Genomic DNA, 25,469 nt, shown 5'->3' with positions numbered 1-25,469 from the left:
AAACATAACACAATAACAAAAACAAACAGACACAGTGAGATGAATCCCCTTAGCCCTGCAGTGTTTATTATTCAAACTTCTATATTAATAAACCAGAGCTCCAGACATGCAGCCCTAGGGATGTATGTATGAGTGCATGCGCGTGTTCATGTGATAGAGATAAGTGGCTTTGCGTGTGCATGTGTTAGCGTGTACGTGCTTCCTTGCATGCATGATCAAATTAGAGCACCAGATCCTCCTGTCAGATTTTAATTAGCAGGCCTCACAGCTGCTTGGCGTTAGGAAGGCAGGAGAGAACATCCAGCAATAAGCAGGTTAACTCTGAATGAAGCTCCGATCAGGCCTGAAAGCTTGAGCCTGAACAGACTCTGGCTAGTATTACAGCTGCAGGCGAAGAAAAGCACACTAACACAAGCCTTTTATAACATAACCCCTACATCACATGCTGTAGCTATGTTTAATCTAAATTAAAATGTAATGTAGCATACTGTGTGGTCAATGGAGAGAAATCACTCTACACACAGGAGCTGGTGAATGGTATCATTATTTCATTATTGCGATGTATTTCCTTTTAAAACAGCATGTTAGGGTGTTAACATACTGAACTGAAAAGACGGTGAACATGGTAAACAATGTAACTGCTTAACATCAGAATGTTAGCATGATCACTGTGAGCCTGTTAGCATGCTGATGTTAGCTTTTAGCTCAAAGCACCACTGTGCCTAAGTACAGCCTGACAGAGCTGCTAGCATGGTTGTAGACTCTGTCTTGTTTTTCCTGTAAGTACCAGCAATGGTGGCTTTGTGGCCATTTTGCCACTAGTTTTTAGCCACTTTTGTTTTTTCTATGTCGGAGGTATCGTAGCTGTCTGAAATAATGTAGAAAGGACTAAAATAGGAATTCTGAGAGGCCACCACTGACTGTGTATGTTGAAGCCACAACCAGTCCAGGTACTGGCATGGCAGCAGTAGTGAATGAGAAGCCAGAGGTGGCAAACAAGAGGCTTGCCACCTCTGGATTGTTAACTGAAGAGGTTTGTCCCCAGCGTTACTGTATTTATGTGGAAAACGAAGGCAAAAATATCTGCTCCAATCTTTCTGTTCTGAATGTTTATGTGAAGTTTGCAGGCTGACTCCCAGAGGAACAAACTTTTTTAAGGTCTGATTTTAACACCGACTTCAACTGGTTGTAAAGTAGTTTGATCTTACTTGCATTCATATGCAGTTATAGCTTCAATATATTTGTCTTAACTTCTGTCCCTTTTTAAATAATCTTCAGAGACAAAAGGGAAATTCTGACTTAAATCATTGTTTTTCCGTTCAACTGTGGCTCACTTTTAAACACTACGTATGTCAACTGTATGTCGCTCACTCATTTAGATCAATTTCAGCTACAACCAAAAAGTTCAGTGTTGTATTCATCACTGTGCATTTGTTTGATAGAAATGTGTGGGCTGGATGTTTAATTCTGGAACAGGTGGTCGGGGCCTTTGGGGGCTCACGTATTGCATTGACAAGCCTTTTTTATATCTGTAAGAAAAGCTGTTGGAAGTAGGTGAGTGAGGCTTTGTGTGCAGTAATTATGACTGTCTGCACATTTCTCACTATCAGCATGAGTCCTGGTCTCAACATAAAGTAGTACTTGGAGTATGTGACGTCCAAATTTACATACGTTGGATTTCTCCTATCAATAAAAGTCAAGCAAAAAATTTCATCACCCGCCAAAGAATTTGATTGAAAATAAAGGGCCTGTGACGAGAGCTTTTGGTCTGTTAGATAAACATTTTGTGTAGAATTTGTTTTAATTGTCATTCAACTATAGTGGAGTTTAGTATTCAAAACAAGTTGAATCCTGAAGCACAGTGTTAGCACCCTGCTGGCAGAAACAAAGTGTTCAGTAATGATTCAACTTATGCGCAGTGAAATGACTGCAAACTGTGTGTGCTGTCTGAATGGATGAGAAGCAGATGAGCTTCATGGCTCACAGAAGTTAATGTAACTCAATAAAAGGAGGTCAGTTATACAAGAAGATCAGATATGGTTACCAAAAGTCAAACATTCTCTGTTGTCTCACTGAGATTTCCAACTTGCCTCTGAAAAGTTGTCCATCATTGTACTGCAGCATTTATTTATTTTTTTAGTAACTTCTGGTTAGAGTTATGGATAAAGGGCCCAGTTCAGAGGTACAACTTCCATACCTACCAAAGTGACATTAGCGTGTCCTAATAGGGCATGTCCTACTCCTCTTTTATTCAAAATGCAAAAAAACGTATGTTTACATTACCCGACTGTCTCAAGTAATATAACGGCATTAGACATTCAGTTAAAAATAGGAATTAGTGTGACCTGGTTGGGTGCACAAAGCAACTTAGTTTCAGAGGCTAATTGTCATGTCCTGAAATGGATCGTTCTTGTTTTTTGGTTAAGATGTCAGAGTATCTGCTGCTGACATGACAAAGAGGAAGAGCTGATTTTTACATTTTAAGGGGTGTCAGTCTGGCAATTAAACCCATATCATCCTGCCTTAATAAGCTGTTACACCACCAACAGTGATTTAATCATTCTTGGTTTTAATGGAGAATTTAAGTCACCTTTTATTTTTCCTCTCTTTATGCTGTCTCAATGGATTCACCATACTGATCACAATAAAACCTTTAAATCTTTGGAATTTCCATCATCATGGTCAAGTACTGGCATTAAATATCACTACAAAAATATTGTCCATTTGTAGCTCCAGTCTAAAATGTGAATGTTTCGGTCCACATTCTAGCTGCTGGCCCCCTCACTACTCCTACACTCTCATTCATTTTAGATGACAGATACGAATTCACACAAGCACACCAGCCCCAGTGGATTTATCACTTTCTTGTAGACTCCTGTGTTTTACTTGCAGAATCCAAGCATACTGAGGCTGACATACATACAGCAGTATATCAGACAGAAATTTGAATTTGTTCCTGTGCAGACATGAGTGTGTGTGTACGTTCTTTCCTTTTATGTATGCATGACTCTTCCTCAGGAGGAATTTTGCTAAAAATGGCACAACTGCCACTGCAATCATCTTGTCAAAGGATAAATTAATCAGCAACACAGGATAAATAGCAGCATCAGCTCAGCATACTCAGGATGTTTTCAAAGACTAACCCATTTTCGGCCTGCATGGAATAATTGGCGCTATATAAATAAAATTGAATTGAAAAACTCCTGGAGTACTAATCCACTTTGAAGCGCCTGCATGTATAACACAGATTCTGCCTCTAAAAAAACTACCTAGGCATCTTATATTCTATTTTTGTGCCTTTACTAAGCAGCAAAGCAGGCAGCCGGAATAAACCGACAGTAAACATTTAAGCATGTTTGCCCTCTCTCTGTCAAAGTTAGATGTGCTGATGATTAAATTTAAGCAAGTTTATTTATTGTATAGTGCGTCATGGTCCCAGATGTGTTGCCCTTAAATAGGCATGGAGTTAGGCTGTGAATGTGAATTCAGCTGCAGTAAACAGCCTTAGCTTCATGACAAATAAATTGACAGGGTGAACCAGTCTTAGACACAGAGGAGGCTTTTAAAGTTTAAAACTAAGATTTAAATGTCTGTAATAACTGTTTTGCACTCAGTGTTAAAAGCATTAAATTCTAAGGTTTTCAACATGCCTTGCCAAGATCCAAATCTTCTCTTTCAGCTTTGCATGCTGGGATGTCTGACACTGATTTTGAGAGGGATCTGAAGATGAAAAGATGCTCAAATCACCGCAAACCAATCTGGGTGGGAACTAACCAGGGTCAACCAACCAGTCAGCTAACTGGTGTGCTGCCATACATGTGTTTTGGGGTTTTTCTTGGTCAGATGTCAAGTCACTTAAGGACTTCTGTTTTATCAGCAAAAGAGGTACAGCCATGGAAAGTTTTGGATTTGAACTATCTCTTGATATGATAATAAAAAGCTTTCTTTCTTGTGTCATGACTGTCTTCTGGTGATTATTAGATACTAGTGTTAGATTCTGATGTGTAATCATTTATAATCTTCAGAAATTATACAGTGTCTGAGATTGCAGAGACCACCTTATGTCTACTGATTATAGATGATTACTGCATGATTACGAAGAGACAGTCTGAATTATGTCGAATTCATGAAAAAAACGTGTTGAAATCGTACAATAACTCACATGATCTCAACATTAAAAAATGTATTATGAAATAATGATCTTGTAATCATGAGAAGGTAAAGCCTGAAGTCGAGTTCATGAAATAAAAAATCGAATTGAGCACAATGAAGACAACTTATGTGTACAACAATACAGTTCATTAATCAGAAAAATCTAAATCAGAAATCACATAAGTTCTACAACCCACAATTAACTTCTGATCATCTGCATGTTGATCAGAAGTTAATTGTGATGTTGATCACATTTATAAAAAGGTAAGCTAATGCAACATTATTATTATTTTTTTATTATTATTATTATTATTATTATATCAAGTACAGACTCGCAGAGCTGCTAGCATGGCTGTAGACTCTTATTCAAGTTGAAAAGCATCCATCTGAAACAGACTAGCCACACAAAGTTCTGATTATCCAACACGTCATTTTATTTGTGAATAGTCACAGATATGATATAAATAGGACAATGACATCATTTAATAAATATCTATATTCAGTATCAAGTTTTCTATCCATCACAGCATACATTGATAAAGCATTTTAGTATGCAAGGTCACCAAAATACATTCAATTAAAGTGAACATACTATTAAGTACCCTGCACAAATTACAGTTAATAAACATCTTTAAATCAAGCAAATGAGTCACAATTAGACCTTTTCTCTTACTGTTTGGTAGCTATATGACATGCAACAGAAAATCAATACTGTACCATTGAAGCATGTGAAAAATTCCTAGTAGACATAGACAAGGTCAACATTTGCACGGTGCAGAGATCTTGTCAAGATGTTTATACAGTAGACGCAGAGTACGGGTTTCTGGCACAACTTCCAACAATTCCAGAGGTCAAAACACCAGTAACACTTGTAGCATATAGAACACCTTTAATGTTAGAACAATGTGTTTCGGCTTGTGGCCTTCTAAAGACTGTTGACAGCCAAAACTCACTGCGGATGAATACATGATGGTTAATTTAATGTAGCTCCAAAAAATAAACATGCCCACATCACCTGTACTGGGTTAATGGTCATCATCATAATTAAACATTGATGTTTTTAATACTGATAGGTTAGTCATTTGACTTTTATTTTGGTGTCTGTGTTCTCATCAATCACAGTTAAGTTGGGTCATTCTTATAAAGAACTTGATATTACTTTAAAGATATAACAAGTGTACATTATTACTTAAATAAATCCTTTACACTGCTCCACGGACAACATGCTCCACTGGCAGTAGGGTTGTTTGAAGGTGTGTCTGTTGGGTGGAGGTAGCTTTACCTGTTAGGGTTAGCTTTACCTTTTATCTGTTGTGAGTATCAATATAACCTTGCCATGCCAGGAAAGCAGGTTATGTTTTGCAGTGAAACCAGAAGCAAAAGCTAAGCTTTATAATGCAAACATTTAAACAGTCTTTTTATTGTACGTTGAAATATTAAAATATTTAGTCAGTTTCTATCAACTTTTGTGATTTGGAAAAATACATGACAGCTGATGATGAATGCAGAAATGGGAAATATTAAAATATATTTTTTCTGGTATAAGCACATCTGGACATACAGTAGCCACTTCAAACCCTTAAATGACTACCAAACTTCCAGGAAATAACGGCAAGTAAAAGCGCATCAAAAAAGAAAGTCTTGACCACATGTCACATTAACCTTCTAAACCACCGGGTTTTCTATTCTATAAGCACCGGACACGAACAAAACCAATCTTTACTAATGTCTACCTTCTCATACATAATCAGTCTTTGGCACGTTCTTCTAGTCTTCCCTGTTTGTCTGCCGTTTAGGCACCGCCAGTTAACGCCTGCCTGTTCTCAGCACAGTCACAGTTTTTCTTCTCCTTCTTCTCCCGAGCAGCAGTGGGCTGTGTCTGACACAGATCCTGGATCAGTTTGGAGTTGAGGAAGCGCCTGTAGGAGTCTTTCTCCATCAAGGTGACGATCATCTTCTGCGCCTCGTCGAAACAAGACCAGCATGCATTCTCGACGTTCTGCCTAGTTTCTTCTCTGGTTGCTGCGTCCAAGTTTACCTTTAATTACATAGAATGACAGGAAAGAAAGAGTTAAGATACTAAAACATTTCACAAGCATTTCAAGAGCATGAACTTGTAATTTGCATACATGGTAAAATACAGTTGGAAGGGAAAAGTCACTCGGGAAAGCAGAATATTAACTTTTATTGCTCCTCTAACATCTAAAAAACTTATTGGAGCTTGAGTGATTATTGTTGATGTTTGGCCACAGAACCACCATTAGGGAAACCAATAAAACTCAGCAAAAACTAAAAGTAATAAGGCTTTGATAGAAAAAAGACAATACACTGAAATTCCTGACCGTTTTTGGAAAGTATCGTTATAGCAAAAACAATTTGGGGAAAAATATGAAAAAACACTGTCACACGGAAAAGGACAAGCTCTTGTGAAAAGTGGAACAAAATACCCTTTCATGTCTATATTCTCTGTTTATTTTATTTTCCATTTTATTTTCATTAAGAGAAAACCCAATGGACTGAACTAAGTAGTGCGCCAAGATTCCTTCAACCAAGCTAAGCATCCAACTTCCCAGGATAATGATACCATAGAGTTTTAGCCTTTAATCAGAAAGGTGACTGAATGGTCATTAGTATAGAAGTGTTGTTGTGCATGTGCATATTCATAGCTTCGCAGTAACAAACAGCTTCAAGTATTCACTTAATTGAAGGACAATGTGCAGTTGCATTAATAAGCTTTTTTAGCCTCTCTTTCTTTGCCTTTTATAGAATCATTTCTGGCTTGTTTTGTCTTCCAAAGTTTCCACTTTGTAAGCCTTTTAAAGAAATGCTCTATAAATAAGCTTAATTTAGTGTTACATTTTTGTGGATACATTTTCCTCACACTGATCAAGCGCACTGATAGTTTCACATTTTATGTCACCAGTGTTGTCATATGTTTCTGATAAAAGTCATTACCTCATTAGGAGCATCTGCCGCAATATATTGCTGGTAGATCTGCTTGGCTCTAGTCGGCAACTTGGAAGGTGCAGTCTTCTTGTAGTCTTCGCAGGCGACCCAGAAGTCCATGTTCTCCTCGCTGAACTCTGACCTCAGAAAGCTGGCAAAGACCATACGACCCACTAACACGGACAGAAAAAAATATAGACCCATGAGTGCCGGTGTAGAGGTTTGTGATAACACACATTGACAAGGATGATTGATGCTGTGTTGAAGAATCATTCACAGGGTGTAATAAATGTTGTAATATATTGATGCTCCTTTAAAAGAATAAGAAAATACAGCCTCGTCATAAGTCAAAGGTAAATAAAATGACCTAAATCTGGCATACTTGCTTGCCAGACTTGTGACGAATGATGCAGCAGAATGAGTTACGCCGGTCCGATTTTCACACTTGCCAAAAGCTAGCCAAAATGCTGCTAACTAGCCTGGGCCAATGTGAAAGCCATATATTGGTTTGAATCAGCTCCCAATTGCTCATAAGGTGCCAGAAAACAGCGGAGTAATAAATCATTAATACATTCATTTTGAGGCATTAGTATAATTACAGCTGGACAACACCAGAAAGTGCTACATCAAGCTGCTTTTTAGGCTGTGTGTCCATGGGCCAGATTTGGCAGGACTTCAGCTGGATTGCTTTACAGCACAAAACTGAAATACAGAGCTGTTCTCCACTCACAGATGGAGCTAAAGTTTTTCAGAGTTTCTGGCAATAGAAAATTCTTAAGAGTGAGCAATGGATGAAAAAGTCACTTCAAACTAAGAGAAAATAAACACTCAACAAGCAAAGCCGGGGCGCACGAAAGCAGCATAATTATACTGAGTTATTACATTTTACCAAGAGAAAATAAATCCTAGCATCAATAATTGCATCCTGTCTTTTTAGATAGGCAAGTGTTTTCCAATATCCAAACCAGTTAATAAAAGAACACATTACACACAGATCTGAGCCTTTGTAGAAGTCATTTTTATCAAATTGATTAACTTCAGCACTACTGCTCCAAAATCCTACATGACTAAGAGGACAGATGGAGGAGACCATTGAGGCCGCAATAAGATAAACAAAAGAAGATCGATCCAATGAGAGCTGACAGATGAAGTCGGAAAGGAAGGAAGGAAGACACGACAATGTTGGAGGTCAGTGGATGAGGTCATGGAACGGAGGAGGTCAGAACTCAGCTGGTTCCCTCAAGGCCATTGCTCCCCTTTTGTGTCTACACACAGTATAATTCTCAGAGGGCTTATGCACACACACACACACACAGACACACATAAATTCAGCACTGGTCAGCATGCCCTGAGGGGCCACTGAGTAGTGCCTTGAGACACGTAGCAGAAGACCAGAGCATGAGAATGCGTCGAAGTGTGTGTGTGTGTGTGTGTGTGTGTGTGTGTGTGCGCTCAATTTACATGTTTGTTTCCCCCAGCCAAGTCTCCTTAACTTTCCTTTGACATCATGAAGACAGAATTAACGTGTCTCAATTAGCACTGGTCAAAAACCGATACATCTTCTGTACTAAAGCTATTTTATTTCTAACTTTGCGCCTTACAAAGAGTGAAGAAAGAGATTAAGCATCACTTTTGAGATTGCCAAAATCTTACTGGCAACCATTAGTGAGGAATGTGAAGGTCAGGGCCTTGTCTGATAATATTCCCATGATCGCAGCGCCATCATGTCACATGAGAATGGTGATGTTTCGTTTTGAGGAGTTTTTTTCATAAACCCTGAGAGAGATTCTGCTGGAGAACCAATGAGTCAAGCATCCGCTTGACAGTGTCAACATTATTAGTGTCAGACAAAGTCCTTTGAGCTTGCTTTGGCTTTGAACACAAGCTTGTTCTAGTTCAGGTTTTAGGTGTGAAACAATAATGTAACACTTACTTTCACTGCTCATCACGTGGCTGAAAGACTCCTTCCATTTCTCCACCTCAGCTGTAGTAGGCACCCTAAAACACAGATAAAGAGAGGCTTTTAAATAAGGTTGCACAGACTTTCAGAGTGGGGAGTTTAAAAGAAAAGCTGCAATATGTATGCAACTTTTTCTATGTAAACTATACAGTAAATTACATTTCACGTAGACTCACAAAATTTGTGTTCAGGATGTATTTGATCTGGTTTCATTTAGGGTTTTATCATCTTGATCCCAAGCAGCATGTATTCCCATTGGGAAGTTTGCATAAAACCATTTCTGTTTTGTTATATATAAATATGGTTTAATAAGGTAATTGTTGCAGCATTACTTTGTCCATTGACCAGGTTGAGAAACCACCGTGCTGGCTTCCTGTCATCCCACCCAAACAAATACAAAAAAAAACTATTTGAAATATTGTCTCCGAGAAGTATTTCCATCACAGTAAGACAGCCTTGTATGAAGGTTTTCCTTTGGTTCTAAAGAAGTACAGCTCATTGAAGTCCCAGCTACACCAATTCACTGATCAATAATGGCAGACAACGCATGCTAGTATGATTAGATTTGCTGTCATTTTCAAAACCTAAAGTAATGCCTCCTTAAAGATTGAATCACCTCAGAAACAACAGCATTATTGAAAATAATCAATAGCTATACCTGGTTAGAAAAGAATGTTCTATATTCATATACAGTACTAGAACAATGCATGCCACAGAGGCTCTACAGCATGTCTGTGTTGTGAATGGAATGAGTGATACTGCTGCTGAACAATGATAGCAGGAAAACTGAATATTGATTATCTGTAACTGTCTCTGAATGGGTTCCATGTTACTGAAAAGGAAATACTAAGTGGCTTCCTGAGGGCAGGTCATTATGGCCTGAATAAGCCCAAAGATAGATAGATAGATAGATAGATAGATAGATAGATAGATAGATAGATAGATATTCTAACAGAGTAATTATATGTAAGTAATATCAGTTATGAAGGCTTTAGAAATGTTCTCCATGGTAGCACAAACCAACACCTACACTACAATTACACACACGAAAGGAGACGCAGACTGTTTTCAAAACAAAACAAAGCAAGTGCCACTGAACCAAAAAATTCAAAAATCAAGCAGGAAATTATCTATTTCTCATTCAATAAAATGGCTTTTCAGCTTAGTGAGTCAATGCCAGCTCTCTTTCCAAATCAACCCATTCATCTCTTTTCAAAAAAAAACCTCAGACAACTTAAATGAAATCCTGAAATAAAGTACCAATGATTCATTCAGAAGCATGTACGTCAATATTGAAGGTCTAAAGTTTGAACAGTGGCACCAGCCGAGATTTTCCTCTTTGACCGTGGGGAGACTATTAAATCTGTCAAGTCTTAAGATTCAAGCCCCAATCACCAGTGTTAAAATCAAAGCCAAGTTGCCAGTCATTTTTGATTTTGTTAAGTCATTTAATTAGTGATTAGTGATCAAGATATGTGTCTTGTGGCCAAGAAAAAAAGTAATGGGGTTTTGGACTTAAACAAGGTGGATAAAAAGTAGTTCTGTCAATGAAAATTGCCCTCAAAATGTCAAAATATTAAAGTCCCCACCTACAGTGATTAAAGATAACTACTGAATAAATGGAACACATTTATCATAAAGCAGTATTTATCACCTTATAACTGGGGAAATGTATCCTCCTAGTGGTTGCTAACACAACCTTCATCACATTTCCCAAGTATTTGCCTATGGAGTGCTTCCAGATGGAAATGCAATTCATAAATTCCTTTTTAATGCAACATGTACCGAACCCCTCTCAAGAAACATGAATGTGGAGTTTGTTGCTTTAATCATAATCCTTGTGAATGTGATTAAAATCTCTTTTTGAGCTCCTGGGAGAGCGGCTTGATGTGGGATCGGAAGAATAAACACAATTAAATATTTTAAAACATCCACAAATTGAACTAGCAGAGACTACTTCCTCTGACCTCTTCGCAGCAGCAGTCTTGTCTTTCATCTGCTTCTGATCGGCTGCTTGGGGTTCAGGCTTCTGGAGTAAGAAGCTTATTTTGTGCTTGATGTCTTTGGCACTGTGGAGAGGCAGATCAGAAGACAGTGAGTGAAATGCATTTGGAAGATTTTAGTTTGTTTGTAGTAAGAATGTCTGTCTGCGCAAAGACTTGTTTGTATGAAGCTCTGCTTTATGTAAACAAGTGGTTAACAACTGGTTCCTCTTTTTCTATATTTAACTGTTGTTCAAATAGTAAGTGTTTTACTTGAAATAATAAAGATAAAGCTCATAAAAATCAGCATGTACACAGCTTCAGATACATAAAAGCTTCATTTTACTACAGTTATTTTAACAGGAATATAATAACATTTTTATCTTAATTGGTCTTACCTTTTCAAGCATGTTGCAGGAAGTGTTGCAAGTCCTTTACACATGGTTGAATGCTAAAGATCCAAAGTCAGTACTGTTGTTGTAAATGACTGTGTGTTATTGCGAGCAGCGAAGTTTTTACAGCAACGTTATCCAGTATTAGACAGGAGGCTTCGGGTGTCTCCACCCCCAACAGTTGTTTTATACCTCCAGAGTGCAGAAGGACAGAAAACTGACCAATCAAACCAGACCGGGAGAGAGAGAGAGAGAGAAAAAAAACAGGGAGGGAGGGAGAGAGGGAGAGAAATTGGGGGAATTTTACAGAAGATGGGATTGTATGTAACCAAAACAAAAGGTGTTTTCCACTGAGGGAGGCGTCGCAAGCACTTGAGGAGTTACTGAAGTCACCCCTCTGTGGAAGAAAGCTTTATCAAACAGAGCAAAAATAAAATCCAGGCACGGATGCTGTCATCAGTCTGTGATTGTCAATGCATTCAAGGAGGTGGGGAATGTTGTATTAATTTTTATTGGTGGACCCACTTTCCAAATTCCTGCAGCAAATAATTGTATACTAGAAAGTATATACTACGTGTCGTAGTATTTTTGCAGTTCACAAAACAACAATTGACTTTTCTGTTTTGCAATAACGGGACATTTTGCAATACGTGGTCTAACGTGCATGAATATGCAATATCTGCGAAAACCACAGTATAATTCGGACATTGACTGTAGTATACAAAAACCAGTGTACTTGGTGCCATTTTGTTCTAATAGAAAATGATTCAATACATTCACCAACAGATCAAACTGTCAGTCGAACTGTGACTGTGGAAAATCACTGCCAGTTAAACTTCATAAAGAAAGAGCAATATGTTTTTCTAAAGATTTGGTACTTTCTTGTTTTCTGACATCTTCTTGGACCTGTCTCACCACCATCCTCAACATACTGTACTACATACTTCACTGTTTTGAACTGACCAGAAATGATGCGAAACATGCAACAGGGACAACACATTCTTGTTTTGTTCTCCTGGGGCTGTCTCACCATGCACCACCTGCAATTTATTTTACATTTGCAGCTGTGAGTAGCTCATCCATTTTTGCATAGCACTGTATTACTGATGGTGTCCATCAACAGCACATGCATCAAGTTGAGTTATTCTGCATACTACATACTTTTTTGAGTGCTTAATTGCGTAGCTTTTACAGTGTCAGCATACTCAAAACCTGCATAGAATTAGTTTGTAATACGGAAATGGGACACAGCTCATATGTTGTGGCAGCAGTGCATTGTGGTCCAATGTGTTCAAGCTGATGGTGGAGTATTTGGTATTTCTGCAATAGTTGATTATACATGACAGACATCATCAGTCCAAAATATCCTCTCTTATGTTTTTTTAGGGACGGACATAGTATATGTCAATATATGTTGAAATTATCTTACCATTTTTGACCACGTCTAATAATAATAATCAACTTGGTCAAACAAAGATGAAGACAGCAGTCAAATGAATAGAATGTGCCACAGCATCTTAAAAAGAACTGGCCTTTTTTGTCTGCTGCTAAGCAACCGTTAGAGGAAATCCAGCCATCTGGAAGTCTGAAGAGTTCTCTAACAGATTTGCCTCCTTCTCTGTCTCTACACATCACAATGTAATCCAAACCTGTTCTGACCTTAACAGCTTAAAACAGGATTGCTGTCCATCCATGAATCCAGAATCCAGCTCAACAGCACAGCAAGTGATTTTAAAATCTTGTTTTGTTTGCTTATTTGTCTTCAATATGAATTCAATATTAAATAGATAATTCAAACCTAAACTACTGCTTAAGCACACCTCTTTTTTTTTTATTATGAAGCACTTGAGCTGTATCCTCCAATCATTGCCCCTTGTTGCTTCTTTGTAAAGTAAGTGCTGAGGGACTGTGAATCCTCTCAGAGACAACAAGCTGTGCAGATTGCTTTGATCTGCTCATTCATCTCAACCTGAGAGGACAAACTAATTCAACATCTGCAGCCTCACTCCCAGGTAATAAACAAATGGGATTAAGCTATAGGCAAGCACATGAAAGTTCAAAGTGTAGAGGCTAACACTCTGCATTTAAATAAATGCATGCATGAAAATAAGCATCACCTCCCTCTTTACTTCTCTCTGTCTCCCGGCGCCTATTTTACACATGACCTCATATCTAAATCTGTAGCCCTGAGCAGTTGTTTCTTTTATCTGATGCCTAAAAGCAGCTTGGATTCTTTTCTCCAAGTGATCGAAGAGCAGCTGAAGCAAAAACATACCTTTCTGATTTGTAGCCAACACATGTAGGCATTTAAAGCATGGAGGGCTGCCAAAGGTTCACTTTAAAGGAGGAATAAATTGAAACAGTGTGGCCAATTTTTAAAAATTGACTACAATCAGAGAGGAGGTCATAATGGTTGTTTATGCATTTGGCAAATGGTCTTCTGAATGATGAATGTGCTGGCTCCCTATAATCTACTGACAAGTATTTTACACAGTTTTAAATGCATTTTCCTAAAAAAAAAAAAAATGAAATATAACAAAGACCACCCTCATGTCTTACAAAGTCATAGGAAAAATACATTTTCAGGGAAACATGGTGCTTCTTTGATGACATTTGTCTATGTTTTATATTTTACATATCAGAAGAAATGTTCATATGTATTATATCTGCAAATGTTCACAGCCATCATTTTAACTGGACTGTCTGTGGAAACTAAAATGGTTCAGATATGGTTAAGATCAGGTTATTAAGATCATTTTATTAGGTTAAGAAAAACATCAACCCTGTCTACTATGCCACCAGACTGAAAAGTAGTGTTAAAAATATTCTGACAAAACAAATCCAACTTACAAGATTTTTCCTAAGCTTTCGACCACACGATCTTTATCAGTGGATGGAGTTAGCTTAGTTGTCACTTGACAGTTTGCAATTAAATTTCACTTGGACTTTAACAGTGTGACAGGTCTATTTGGTTTCTGTCGACGAGGGGTTGATTATGACTTCTGCCTTGCAATCTCCTGTTGCTAACTGGCGCTCATCCAGACAGCAGGATACGATTAGAGCACCACAGGCCAGGCTTACACAGCAGCAAGGTGATGATGGCTATGTGTGTTCCTGGTTCACACACATCGCACCTGAGAAGCCTGCCCCATCGCTCAACAAGCCTTTTCAACAGTATCTCATCAAGTGCTGCAGCAGCTAGACACAGATATGCAGGTGTTAGGTAAGACCTGTTGATGGACAGCAACAAATGCACGGAAAGGCAGTACAAACTGGGCAGAACCAGGATTCTAAATTTCAGAGATGAAAGACAAAAATGATACTTGAAGAAAATGCAATCAGGATGCAAAGTGAAAGGAGACAGCAAGTATAAATACATTATTTAAGTTCATTCAATTATTAAATTATACAAGTAGTATATTTTACTCAGTAACAGTATATTTTCCTTTTGTATGGTTGTGGTATCATGTCCTCAGTATTTAGAAAGGACATACATACTGTTCCTAGCCCTTCTTAGAGCGTGAGACTGCTAGTGCCTCACCCACATGAATATGTTCAGCCCATTCTCATTCCCAGGGTGTCAAATACAGACGCACAAGTTACCCTTTAGCGTTTGTATGAGGCACACATGGCAGCGAGAAAGCCTTAAGGAAGTCAGGCGACATAGTATAATGAGCGACATAAGGAGCGAGGGGAGGTGGTGGGATGGATGGATGGCACAAACAAACAGGACTTTCACCCAGCAGACCGGGGTTCATGTCATGTCATGTGAAACGAAAAGTTAACGTTGGGTTATTAAGTCTAACCAACACGTGACTTAGAAGTCACATGACTTCCCCCTACCTAACCAAGTAGTTTCTGAAAGCGTCTCCTACAGATGCTAAAGGCTACCATGTGTGTCCATGTACAACGCTGAGGGGTGTGACAAAACGTCAGTATATGACGCCCTGGGAATGAGAACGGGTTGACATTCCATATCTATTGTGAAGAGATTATGATATTATTGTGTGAGCAAAATTCTCATATTGATTTGACAGATGTACAAGATGAAAGCTAGCTTATGCATACAACAAGGCTATCCAGCCTGTAATTGTTAAGATAAGCTGCTCTTGATTAAAAGCGTTTGATGTATCAATGGACTGACTAATATGAATATTTGTTGATATGTTAATAGACTAGGAATCTATAGCCATGCTAGTGGTTCTGTCTGGGTGTACAAAAATTAAGGGAATCAACAAAGTTATTAGAATTCATCCTGTGGGGGACATGAATGTCTGTATCAAATTTCATGACAATCCATTCAATAGTTGTGGAGAAATTTCACTCAAAACCACAAATGACTACCTCATGGTGGTGATCGAGGAAAAGTCAGGGGATCACCAAAGTCGGTAGGATTCATTGTCTGAGAACCATTAATGTCTGTACTGAATTGTGTGCCAGTCCATATAGTACATGTTGATATATTTCACTGGATAATTGAAAACTTCTCGACCTCTTGATGGTGCACGCAGCAATACATTTCCCTAAAATATATTTAGCTAATGCAAATAAGTTGTGTTCGAAAGTAAGTCACACACTCAGTCCAGCAACAGGGTGGCTGTTCTCAGCCAAATGGAAGCTCACAGCATGACACCCCTTTGGTGCCCTGAGGTGTAAAAACACAGTGACACAAAATGGATTCATATGGGCATTTTCAGAGTTATGGTTAGGTTAACCAACTAAACTACTCGGTTCAGGTTTGGGAAAGATTTTTTCAAGTCTATCATACTCACATTACCGTATGTGTAATTGAGATTCAGCTTTCAGTTAAACATTGTCATTTAACCACAGTGTTAGCATGGACACTTGATGAGGGCAGCTTTAATTGATAAATGTGTAAATGACTGTAGGCAAGAGACGAAAGGCGAACTGCCAAGTCACACTGTGTACGCCCACAGAACAGTCATTATTTGCACAACCACAAGAGGTCACTTGACGGGAAAATGAAGGTCATTTTGGCATTTTATGATGCTAGCGAAGTCTGCAGGAAGGTAACTGTGAGGCATCAGTGTTAACCACCCAAACTAATCTGACTGTTAATTTCCCTTAATATATTTTACATACATTTCTATTTTTCCAAACCACCACTCAAAAAATAACTCCTAATTTGTTGTAATTATAGCCTCCTGACCATAAGTTACCTCAGAATACCCTTGTCTGTGGGTCATGTGATGGGAATTAGCCTCCGGTGTTGATGGTGTTTATATATAGATTCAGAGTAAAAATCCAATTTGTGCTGGAGGCTTTCAGCATGTTGTGTTTCCAAAGCAATGATGCGTTGTCGCTGCGAGTGTTGTTTTGACCAAAACAAGACAGCTGAATGAGATTAGCAGCATTGCAAGTTATTTCAGGTAACAGGTTAGTAGGAAGGCAATCATTCGAGTTGAAAAAAGTGTGTTTAATGTGTGTTGGTGTGGGTCACATCACAGTTGCAATTTCATTAATGGCTCCAAAGGTCAAGAGGAGCCAAGGCAGCATCAGGGCAGTGGATACGGACCCTCATAAACCACATCAGGTGACAGGGAATGGCCGTGGTAAAGTGGCTTAGTCTCAATAAATTATCCCACTCACGCCTCTCATCATCCCCGTTGATCTTACAGCTCCTCAGAAGAGGGAAGCCAAAGCCCTTCATAAGCCATATACTTCATTCCCATCAGTCAGGTAGAGGACAGTTAGCGAAGGATAATTGCATCTCTCTTATGGTCAAGAGCTGCATCTGTCATCATGAGACATACTCAAAGTGTAGGGCAGGATGTGGAAATTAAAGAGGGCAGCTAGCAGTCCCAGTCTGACATCATTATTCCATTGTGACTTTGCTTGTTTTCTGTGCTCTGTTTACCGAAAGCAATGGCTGGCAGCATATCCCAGTTCACATATGGGTCTGCATTACAGCAGTTTTCATAGCAACATTCAAAACATCCTGATTATTCCTGAAAATATTTAAAACTGGGATATGACACTCCATATGAAGAGTGTATGGAGTGGACATGAACTTAATCTGAACCTCAGTTGTCCTCTCATAAATGACTCACCAGGTAAGTGAAGCAGAGCAGGATGCACTTCGTCATCCCCCTGGATGACACCTCTACCGTGACAGCATGGGCAATACATCTTCCCATTCCACACCTTTACCCTCTAGTGGATGAGAAACAGAGAAAACGTGTTAGGGAGGAAAAAGGTTGTAATGGTCAGAGTAAGGTGGTGTTTAGCTGGGTGGGGCTACAGGCACTGAGGACCTCTGCTTACACATTCAGATGAATTGTTCTGGCTTGGTGTAGTACTTAAAACGCTCACTCCAACTGCACCAACTACACTGATATACTAGTTAATTAGGTACACCTATACAAACCACTCTGCCTATTATATACATGAGACTAACTTCAGAATTTCAGAAACAGAAGTGTCTCAGTGTGATGTAATTAGTTGAATCTGGTCCTTTCTGGTACAGTATCAATATAGTACAGAATATTATAAAATTCACAAAGGTATGATTCATTATAAGGGCTGATTGAGATTATACTGTACATGTAATAAGGACCAAGAGTCCCAAACGCACTACTTTGAGGTAAATACTAACATCAGCAAGCTAACATGCTCACAACGACAACGTTGACATGTTGTTTGGCCGGTAATGTCAGGTAACATCTGAATACTAACACAAAGTGCACCTGAGGCTGATGAGAATGTGATTATTTTTGATGATGGTGCCAGACAAAAATTTAGGGGATCACATAAGTTCCACAAATCATCCTGTGGGAAACATCACTGTACCAAATTCTACAGCAATCCATCCAATAGCTGTTTGAACATTTCACTTAAAGCTAGAAATGGTGGCATTGTCGTGGTGGCTGTACAATGTCTGTACAAATATTTGGTGCTTATCCATCTAGTAAATGTTGAGATATTTCACTGGATAAGGGCAAACTTTGACTCCGTGACACAGGATGAAAAGTCAGCAGATCAGCAAAATGTTTAGGTTTCATCTTCTGGTGACCTTAAATATTTGTACAAAATGTTATGGCAATCCATCCAGTAGTTGCTGAGGACCAAAGCAGTGGATTGACCGACCGATCAACATTTTTATCCCTAAAGTCACGATGCTAGCATAGCTAAAAAGGTAACTCAGTGTATATACGATTGATGCATTTACTCACACAAATTTTTGACTGGTGAAGTTTGAGTGTCTTTCACTTGCCTGCACTTCATGCTGCAGTTTCTTTTTTCTGTGTTTTCTCTGATCCATCCCCTCTTGTTTTCTAGCAGCAAATATAGAAGTTTTCATGACATGGCTAAAGTTAGGCAATTGCTGCAAGTGAAGGTAGAATTTTTCAAGTCAACAAAAATTCACTCTCACACAATGCAGGCTCCTCCACTCCAACCTCTCCACACAAGGACCTAGACAGGACCAGAACAGTTGTTTTATGAAAATGTCACAGCTGCTAACTTTGAGGAGGTTTGTCTGGCATGACAGTTCAAACACCAGCTGGCTCCAATAATAAAGGGTTGCTCAGACATTACTCTGAAGACGGTTTTCATTATGCGCCCTCAGCTGTGACAATTAGCATATCGAATCCAAACAAAGAAGTAGACTTTTCCAGCTTCAGCTAAATGACCCGTAGCACAGAACCCATGGTGCTAGTGCAGAGGAAGAGAGAAGGATTGTTTATAGACCTCATCAGTAAGTCGGTCATGGCGGGCCATAATGAGCTGTGATGAGGCTACGTGTGGAACAGCATACAGGTTAAGATACCTATCAGAACTGCTGCTGTTGGGTTCAGAGCTTTGATCTAAAGTGGAGCGCGATGATGGATGAGTCACTGAGCTGTGTGTGTTTGTGTGCATGCTTGAATCTGTGTGATGTTTATGTGCTTGGCGCTGTGTAGATGTGTGAGTTTGCAGTGGGATTGCCTGCATGTGGTGTATAAAAGCATTTTTGTGTATTTGTATGGCTGTGGAGGGAGATTAAGTGCTATGCAGTGTGTTTTGTCTCCTTGTGTAGAAGTCATAAACACCTGGCTTAATGGGAGCCACTCTGACTGTGTGACAAACAATATAACGCTGCTAGATACATGCACACATAGCCACACTTTTCCTTTTTTGGCTTTATGCTTTAATAAAAATTTCACTGTCAACCTCAGTAATGCCAAGCCACTGTCTGTCACAGCTGTTTAGAGCTCTGTGAACTTGTAAAATGACATTTACTGGACTTGCTGTTGTCAGATTTTCAAATTCTTGCAAGCAGTCCGAGTTATACCAAACCTGATAATTGATAACATGTTGCTACCACCTTCTCGTTAGTGCATAAAAAAAGACATCACTTTGTAATGTTTCGCATGTCCACTTAACCTGCTTTGGAAATAAAACAATTAAATTATGAATTTGAACACCTCTGCATTTGACAGAAATATTTTAATGATGATGGATTTTGGCCTGCACTTGACACCTAAAATCTGTTGTCTGTGTTTAACAAAGCCTCACTTCAGTACAGAACTGGCCCCTCTGGTTTTGACGCATTTCACATTTGTGGTCCATGAATAGCGCATTCACCACAACTCTCTTCATCAGTAAGTGAAATGGCAAAATGACCACTTGAAGAAACCAATTAAAAATTGGGAGTTTGAGAGTGCTTTCAGAACAACTGTTGATCCCATTTAAGTCTTTTTGTATCAAATATAGATATACTCCTACATAAATAATTCGTGTTGGTAATTTGAAACCTGCCGTAATGATTGTCATGATTGTATTAGTATTATGCTCCATTTATTATATTGCACAAATCAAGCTCTGTTGGTGATAATCAGCAGTCAGCTTGACCATGACCTAACGGTTACAGTTTAATGGTTCATAAAGTAGTCACTGCTGTACAATGTAGTATATGTACACATTAACACACACACCATCTTTCTATAAATATCATTACATCCGTGGTTATGTCATATAAACACTGACAATTATAGTCGGAGACACATTGACCACAGGCCCCTCTGGAGACTAACTTAAGACTGTAAGTCTGCAGACGGCCTGTGAGTGTTCTGTGGTGCCATAATGTGACCAATAGTCAGCTATGTCATAGCCTACAGGCCACAGCTGTTGTACTGGAGGATGGTCGGTGTAATAATAAACATCAGCGTCTCATATGAATGGAGGAAAAAAAAGGGAACCTCTGCTTATTGTGATAATGTCAGAGTGCATATGGTTTATTACGCATCCAGCATGTTTTTAATATGAGTAGACAATGTGTCAGACCTTATATTTCTTCTTTCCAGTGCAATATATCAGTGGTAAATATCACTGGGGTTCCTGAAAGAAAGTATACAACCCATGGTGTACTGCGGTCATTCTGCAAACAACATCAACGCAACCAAAGTGTGGTAATTATCTATCCCCAACCCAAGTGATACATGTACGTATGTACCTTGTGTATTTTGGATCCCATTGTGGTCTGTCTGCCAACTAAGGTCTTACAAATCTTTCAAATTCAAACTTGTTGTCTGCAACATGAGCTGCAGGTAAAATAACAACAAAATAACTTCCAAACGCAAAATGCCAGAAGTTTTTGGTACTTACTGATGCACTAAACAATTCTAGCTCTGCTGGATTGTGCCATTATGCTGGCCAGAAATAATACTGCAAGAATATTAGTTTAGGAAGGCAGTGTAGTTGAAAATGTAAAAGAATATGGGCAGACCTCATATTCCAATGTGTAAAATATTGTAATAGAGTTGTAGTATCACTCCCAGCTAGCAGTGTCAGAACCAAGAACCAAGTTTTGTTGAATCAATCAGTAGTAAGCAGTGTTGTCAAGACTACCACCACGAATACGGTATGGAAGCCCCCTCATCGCAATACACACACACAAAAATGTATATATTTTTGTATTTTGTGCATAATGTATTATGTATTTCTGTCTCGTAAGTGATGTCTGTCAGTCTTCATTTTGGGATTCAAAAAGCTGTGAAATGTGCTTTCTAATGTGCAAATTTCCCGTGTGTTTACGTGTATTCGTGTGTGTTTGTCGTCTGTCCATTTACTGCCAATAAAATGGTCACACCAGGTCCTGCGTCATGAGGTGTGTAATTTGGGGCATTAAGGGGCAGTCACTGATCTCGTCTTCCTTGTTTGTCATGGAAAAAGCTATTTCAGGCCATTTTCCTCTAAACTGTTGTTCAACCTCACACTTAAGCGCAAGGACGAGAGCATTTTAGACAAATGTGTAGACTTAAATTTGGGATTGAACTTTGTGGCTGATTTATGCAAGTTAAAACCCTGTTTTGCTTTTTAACCATGTCAAAGGTTTTTTTACATCTCAGTTTATTTGGATAGTAATGTGACTTTCAAAATCATTCATTATTAGAGTTAGGATCCTCATTCTGTGCTGAAGAAAATGGCTTTTTGAGCATCTATGTTTTGTTGTTACATAATAATTCAATGTCTGCATGAATTTAAAAACTCTTAACAAAAATGACCAGTCTTCCAGAGTCAAATGCATATTCATGCACACACCTTTTCCAGAACGGCTCAGTAATGCAATTTAAGGAAGGAACAACTGTTTTCTATGTTTTAAATCAAAAAGTAAGTTCTTCATTCCCCATGAAGTATTCAGGCACTCGCTGGCCACTCAGTAACAACATGTACTGCTCTCTCCCTCCAAGCTTCATTAAAATCAGACTGGCTGTGTAGCAGTTACATCCTCCATTGAGTCACCTTATTAAGAGGTATAACTGGTAAACACTCCATACAGAGCGAGTCATAGAAAAATGAGAGACATCCTGCAGATATAAACAAACGAAAGATTAGGGGGAGTTATTAGATAATTAGAATAGTTAGAATTAGAATAAGTTATCTTTCAAATCAAACATCCCGTTCCACATTTTTTGACTTAAACATTAAACATGTCATGTGATATGCTACTTCAATACATCCTAAGAACAAACATTACTGGGACCACTACAGAGAATTGCAGATGAACATTTAACAGACACAAAACAAGGGCAAATTGCACTCAGCTGCAAAACTTATGGGCATGTTTGCACTGTAATATCATTAGCGCAATATCTTTTGTGAATCGGACCTTGAGACGGGGCAGAAAGCGGTTGCAAATGATACGCAATTCATGGTGCTATCAGCGACCGCAATTCATTAATTCTTTCTGAATTCGCCTGTGTGTGTGTGTGTGTGTGTGTGTGTGTGTGTGTGTGTGTGTGTGTGTGTGTGTGTCAGGATGCTGTATAGAGCACTCAGTGAACTGTGCTGTATCTCCTTGAGGGAGGACTGGCCCACCGGCACAGTGAACAGAGGGTCAGCACAGAGCAGCGATGGGAAACAACAGCAACTGTAATCTAATGTACAGCTCAGTGTATTAAAATAAACCAGTTTGCAACCATTTAAATACTGCTCGCTCCACCCTCCCCTTCCAAGCATGTAGGAGAAACTATGGTGGCTGCGAAACTCGCTAAAACACTAAAGGCCCTATCTACAGCCAGTGTTTGGTTAGTCTGTTCTGGGCTACTGTAGAAACATGGTGGTGCAACATGGCGACCTCCGTGGAAGGGGACCCGCTCCCTCTGAAGATATAAACAGCTTATTCTAAGGTAATGAAAACACAGCGATTCTTATTTTCAGGTGATTGTACACTAATGAAAACATACTTATGACAATAGATCCTCCTAAATTGTTACACACTGGTCCTTTAACATTATAATATTGTAAATATAATTGAGGACAAACATGGGAAAGACTCCTCTTGGTGGGCAGATTTCAATTCCCAAACAGTGTTTTGGTCAACACTAACTAGTGTTCTAAAACAATGCACAAGGTATATTAAATTGCACATTACCCTAGCAAAGACACTGATGCTTTACACTAGTTAGGTTACTGGTGAAATCAGCCTAACAATGGGTTAAACTGAGTATTTGGTAAGTCATAAATGTGATAGTGTACTTTGCAGTGTCCTAACATAGAAAATAATGGAGAGGGTTGTTCTTCACCTCCACCTTGTTCATTATTGTCTTTAAACAAGTCATCTCATCATCATCATCATCATTATCACTTACATAGTAGTGGTAATGTCACTTAACTAGTATTTTAAGTATGTTGTTACCTTGTGTACAAGTGAGTAGCAGATTTGTGTTTATAGTACTTGTTTGATTTGATTTATTATATCACAAATCATTGTTTGCTGAGGAAACAGGTGAGATATACACCTCTTTACAGTGTGGAAAATACGGTACATAATGTTTTTACAATGTAATTTTTTAATGGGGAGGAGGGGGCAGAAGACCAACCTGTACACTAAAGCATGTCTGATAACAGGAATAGAATTAAAGTATGTCTCTGAAATATGAGTTTCGAGTACAGTAAAATCCCTTAATCTGAGTCGCATCTTCCTTTACAAGAACACAAGTATAAATACATTTGTATTAATTCATCAATTTATTTCATCATTTACATTTTTGGACAAGACAAAGTCATTTTTAAATCAGGAGTTCAAACACTTATTGTGCAAAACCAAACTGGGCAGTAGAGGAGTAGAGGAAATGATGATGGACCAAAGTTGAAAAGTTTGTGAATTCTTCTCACTATGTGTGAGTTAAACCAAGTGTCAGTTGTTAGTCAGACGTTGCAATATACTGTAGCACCACCTTGTGTCTTATATAAGACAGTGTACTCTCAAAGTACATCCCTGAGAACTGACACAGTAGTTCTAGGAACTGAAAGGAAGACTTGGCTAATTTTCAACCTTATCTTTATGTACTTGTCACAATTATATTTTCATGTTTGTAAACTGAATCTAAATCCTACGCCTGATGATTCACTCACAGGCCAAGCAATATGTTTTCTTGGTTTCAAAGCCAAAGCTTTATTCTTACTTCTTTCTTTATCTGGACAAGATAGCAGAGGTATAACAGCATCAGCCTCTGTCCTTTTTGCTCTGAGTGCCAAAGTCCTCTTTGCTAGTCACCAGAGAAAGAAAACTGTTGATGGATGAAAAACGAGCTATTCAATTTTTACTGCTTTGGGGGCAAAACAAAGTAAAGTTTAGACTAAAGAGGAAAGGCCATGTTGTTACACAAATCGAAATAGTTTCTTTTGTGTAGACTTAGCTTATTATGCTGAGTTTATTAGTCTCACCTCAGTTGAAATTTTAACATCCTAGTTAGTATGTACGTTAAGAATGTTTAGCATGTTGTGTTGATAGCATGCTAATGCTAAAAATCGATGCAACAGAGGCCAAAATATCCTGATTTTTAGTCCCAAGACCATAATGGACACCATAATACATCTCAGTAGCATCTTTTGTTTGATCCTCCCTGACTAGGTCATCTGCTATATAACATTATTCTGTCATTTTTAACCTGTTGGTCAAAAATTAGGAGATCACAAAACTCACTAGGATCCTCTGGGGGACCATTAATGTCTGTAACATTCATAGCATCATGGCATTCCATCCAGAACTTTAATTTATTGTATAACAATGCATCATATTTTAAATGATCAGTGGTTTTCAAAAGCATAATCAAATAACTATAACTGTCAAATATAAGTAAGAAATATATTTTTCTCTGAAATCATGTGGCTTAGAAGTAGCATAAAATAGATATAATCAAGTAAAGTAACAGATCGACCAACAATCTCTAGCGTGGCTAAAAATGAACACTAATCCTACACGTAACCTTAACCTGTGCAGGATGGAGGTGTCCCGTTTACATTTTCACCCTTGCCCCATACAGAGTCTGTGTGCAAACTAGTTCTGCTGGTCTGTGTTTGCATTATCACAGGCAACTGACATGGCATATTAACAATACATAAGGAAAAATTCTTTAAAACAAGAAAAATTAAATGTTCTTGGATCCAAATCCCTCTCATCTGAAGTTTTTTACTGAGTCGTTGCTTTATTCCAGCAATGGATGTGTCAATGCCCTAGAAGTCATTTCACTCTCTGACAAATCAGTCTCACAAATAAAACAAACACAATTTTAGTGTGACACTATTCACCAA

General features: G+C 38.5%; 1 protein-coding gene across 1 annotated transcript; it reads right to left on the bottom strand.

Moving 5' to 3' along the window:
* Positions 1-4,562: 4,562 nt before the first annotated feature.
* rgs4 (regulator of G protein signaling 4) lies at positions 4,563-11,609 on the bottom strand. Its single transcript, XM_044200266.1, has 5 exons — positions 11,439-11,609; positions 11,026-11,127; positions 9,032-9,096; positions 7,108-7,271; positions 4,563-6,190 (listed from the first exon to the last, which is right to left on the bottom strand). The coding sequence occupies exons 1-5, from the start codon at positions 11,480-11,482 to the stop codon at positions 5,945-5,947; spliced, it is 621 nt and encodes a 206-aa protein (XP_044056201.1). The 5' UTR covers positions 11,483-11,609; the 3' UTR covers positions 4,563-5,944.
* Positions 11,610-25,469: the final 13,860 nt, after the last annotated feature.

This window comes from Siniperca chuatsi, linkage group LG6 (assembly GCF_020085105.1).
Source record: "Siniperca chuatsi isolate FFG_IHB_CAS linkage group LG6, ASM2008510v1, whole genome shotgun sequence".
NCBI classification, from domain to species: domain Eukaryota; kingdom Metazoa; phylum Chordata; class Actinopteri; order Centrarchiformes; family Sinipercidae; genus Siniperca; species Siniperca chuatsi.
The sequence above is the reverse complement of the archived record's forward strand: the minus strand, read 5'-3'. Positions and strand labels throughout refer to the sequence as shown.

Excerpts from the sequence above, each read along its gene's own strand:
- rgs4 (XM_044200266.1), bottom strand. The coding sequence starts at position 11,482 with ATGTGTAAAGGACTTGCAACACTTCCTGCAACATGCTTGAAAAG. Across the intron at positions 11,128-11,438 it reads CCTGCAACATGCTTGAAAAG|TGCCAAAGACATCAAGCACA; the intron begins GTAAGACCAATT and ends GCCTCTCCACAG. Across the intron at positions 9,097-11,025 it reads AAGACTGCTGCTGCGAAGAG|GGTGCCTACTACAGCTGAGG; the intron begins GTCAGAGGAAGT and ends TCTGTGTTTTAG.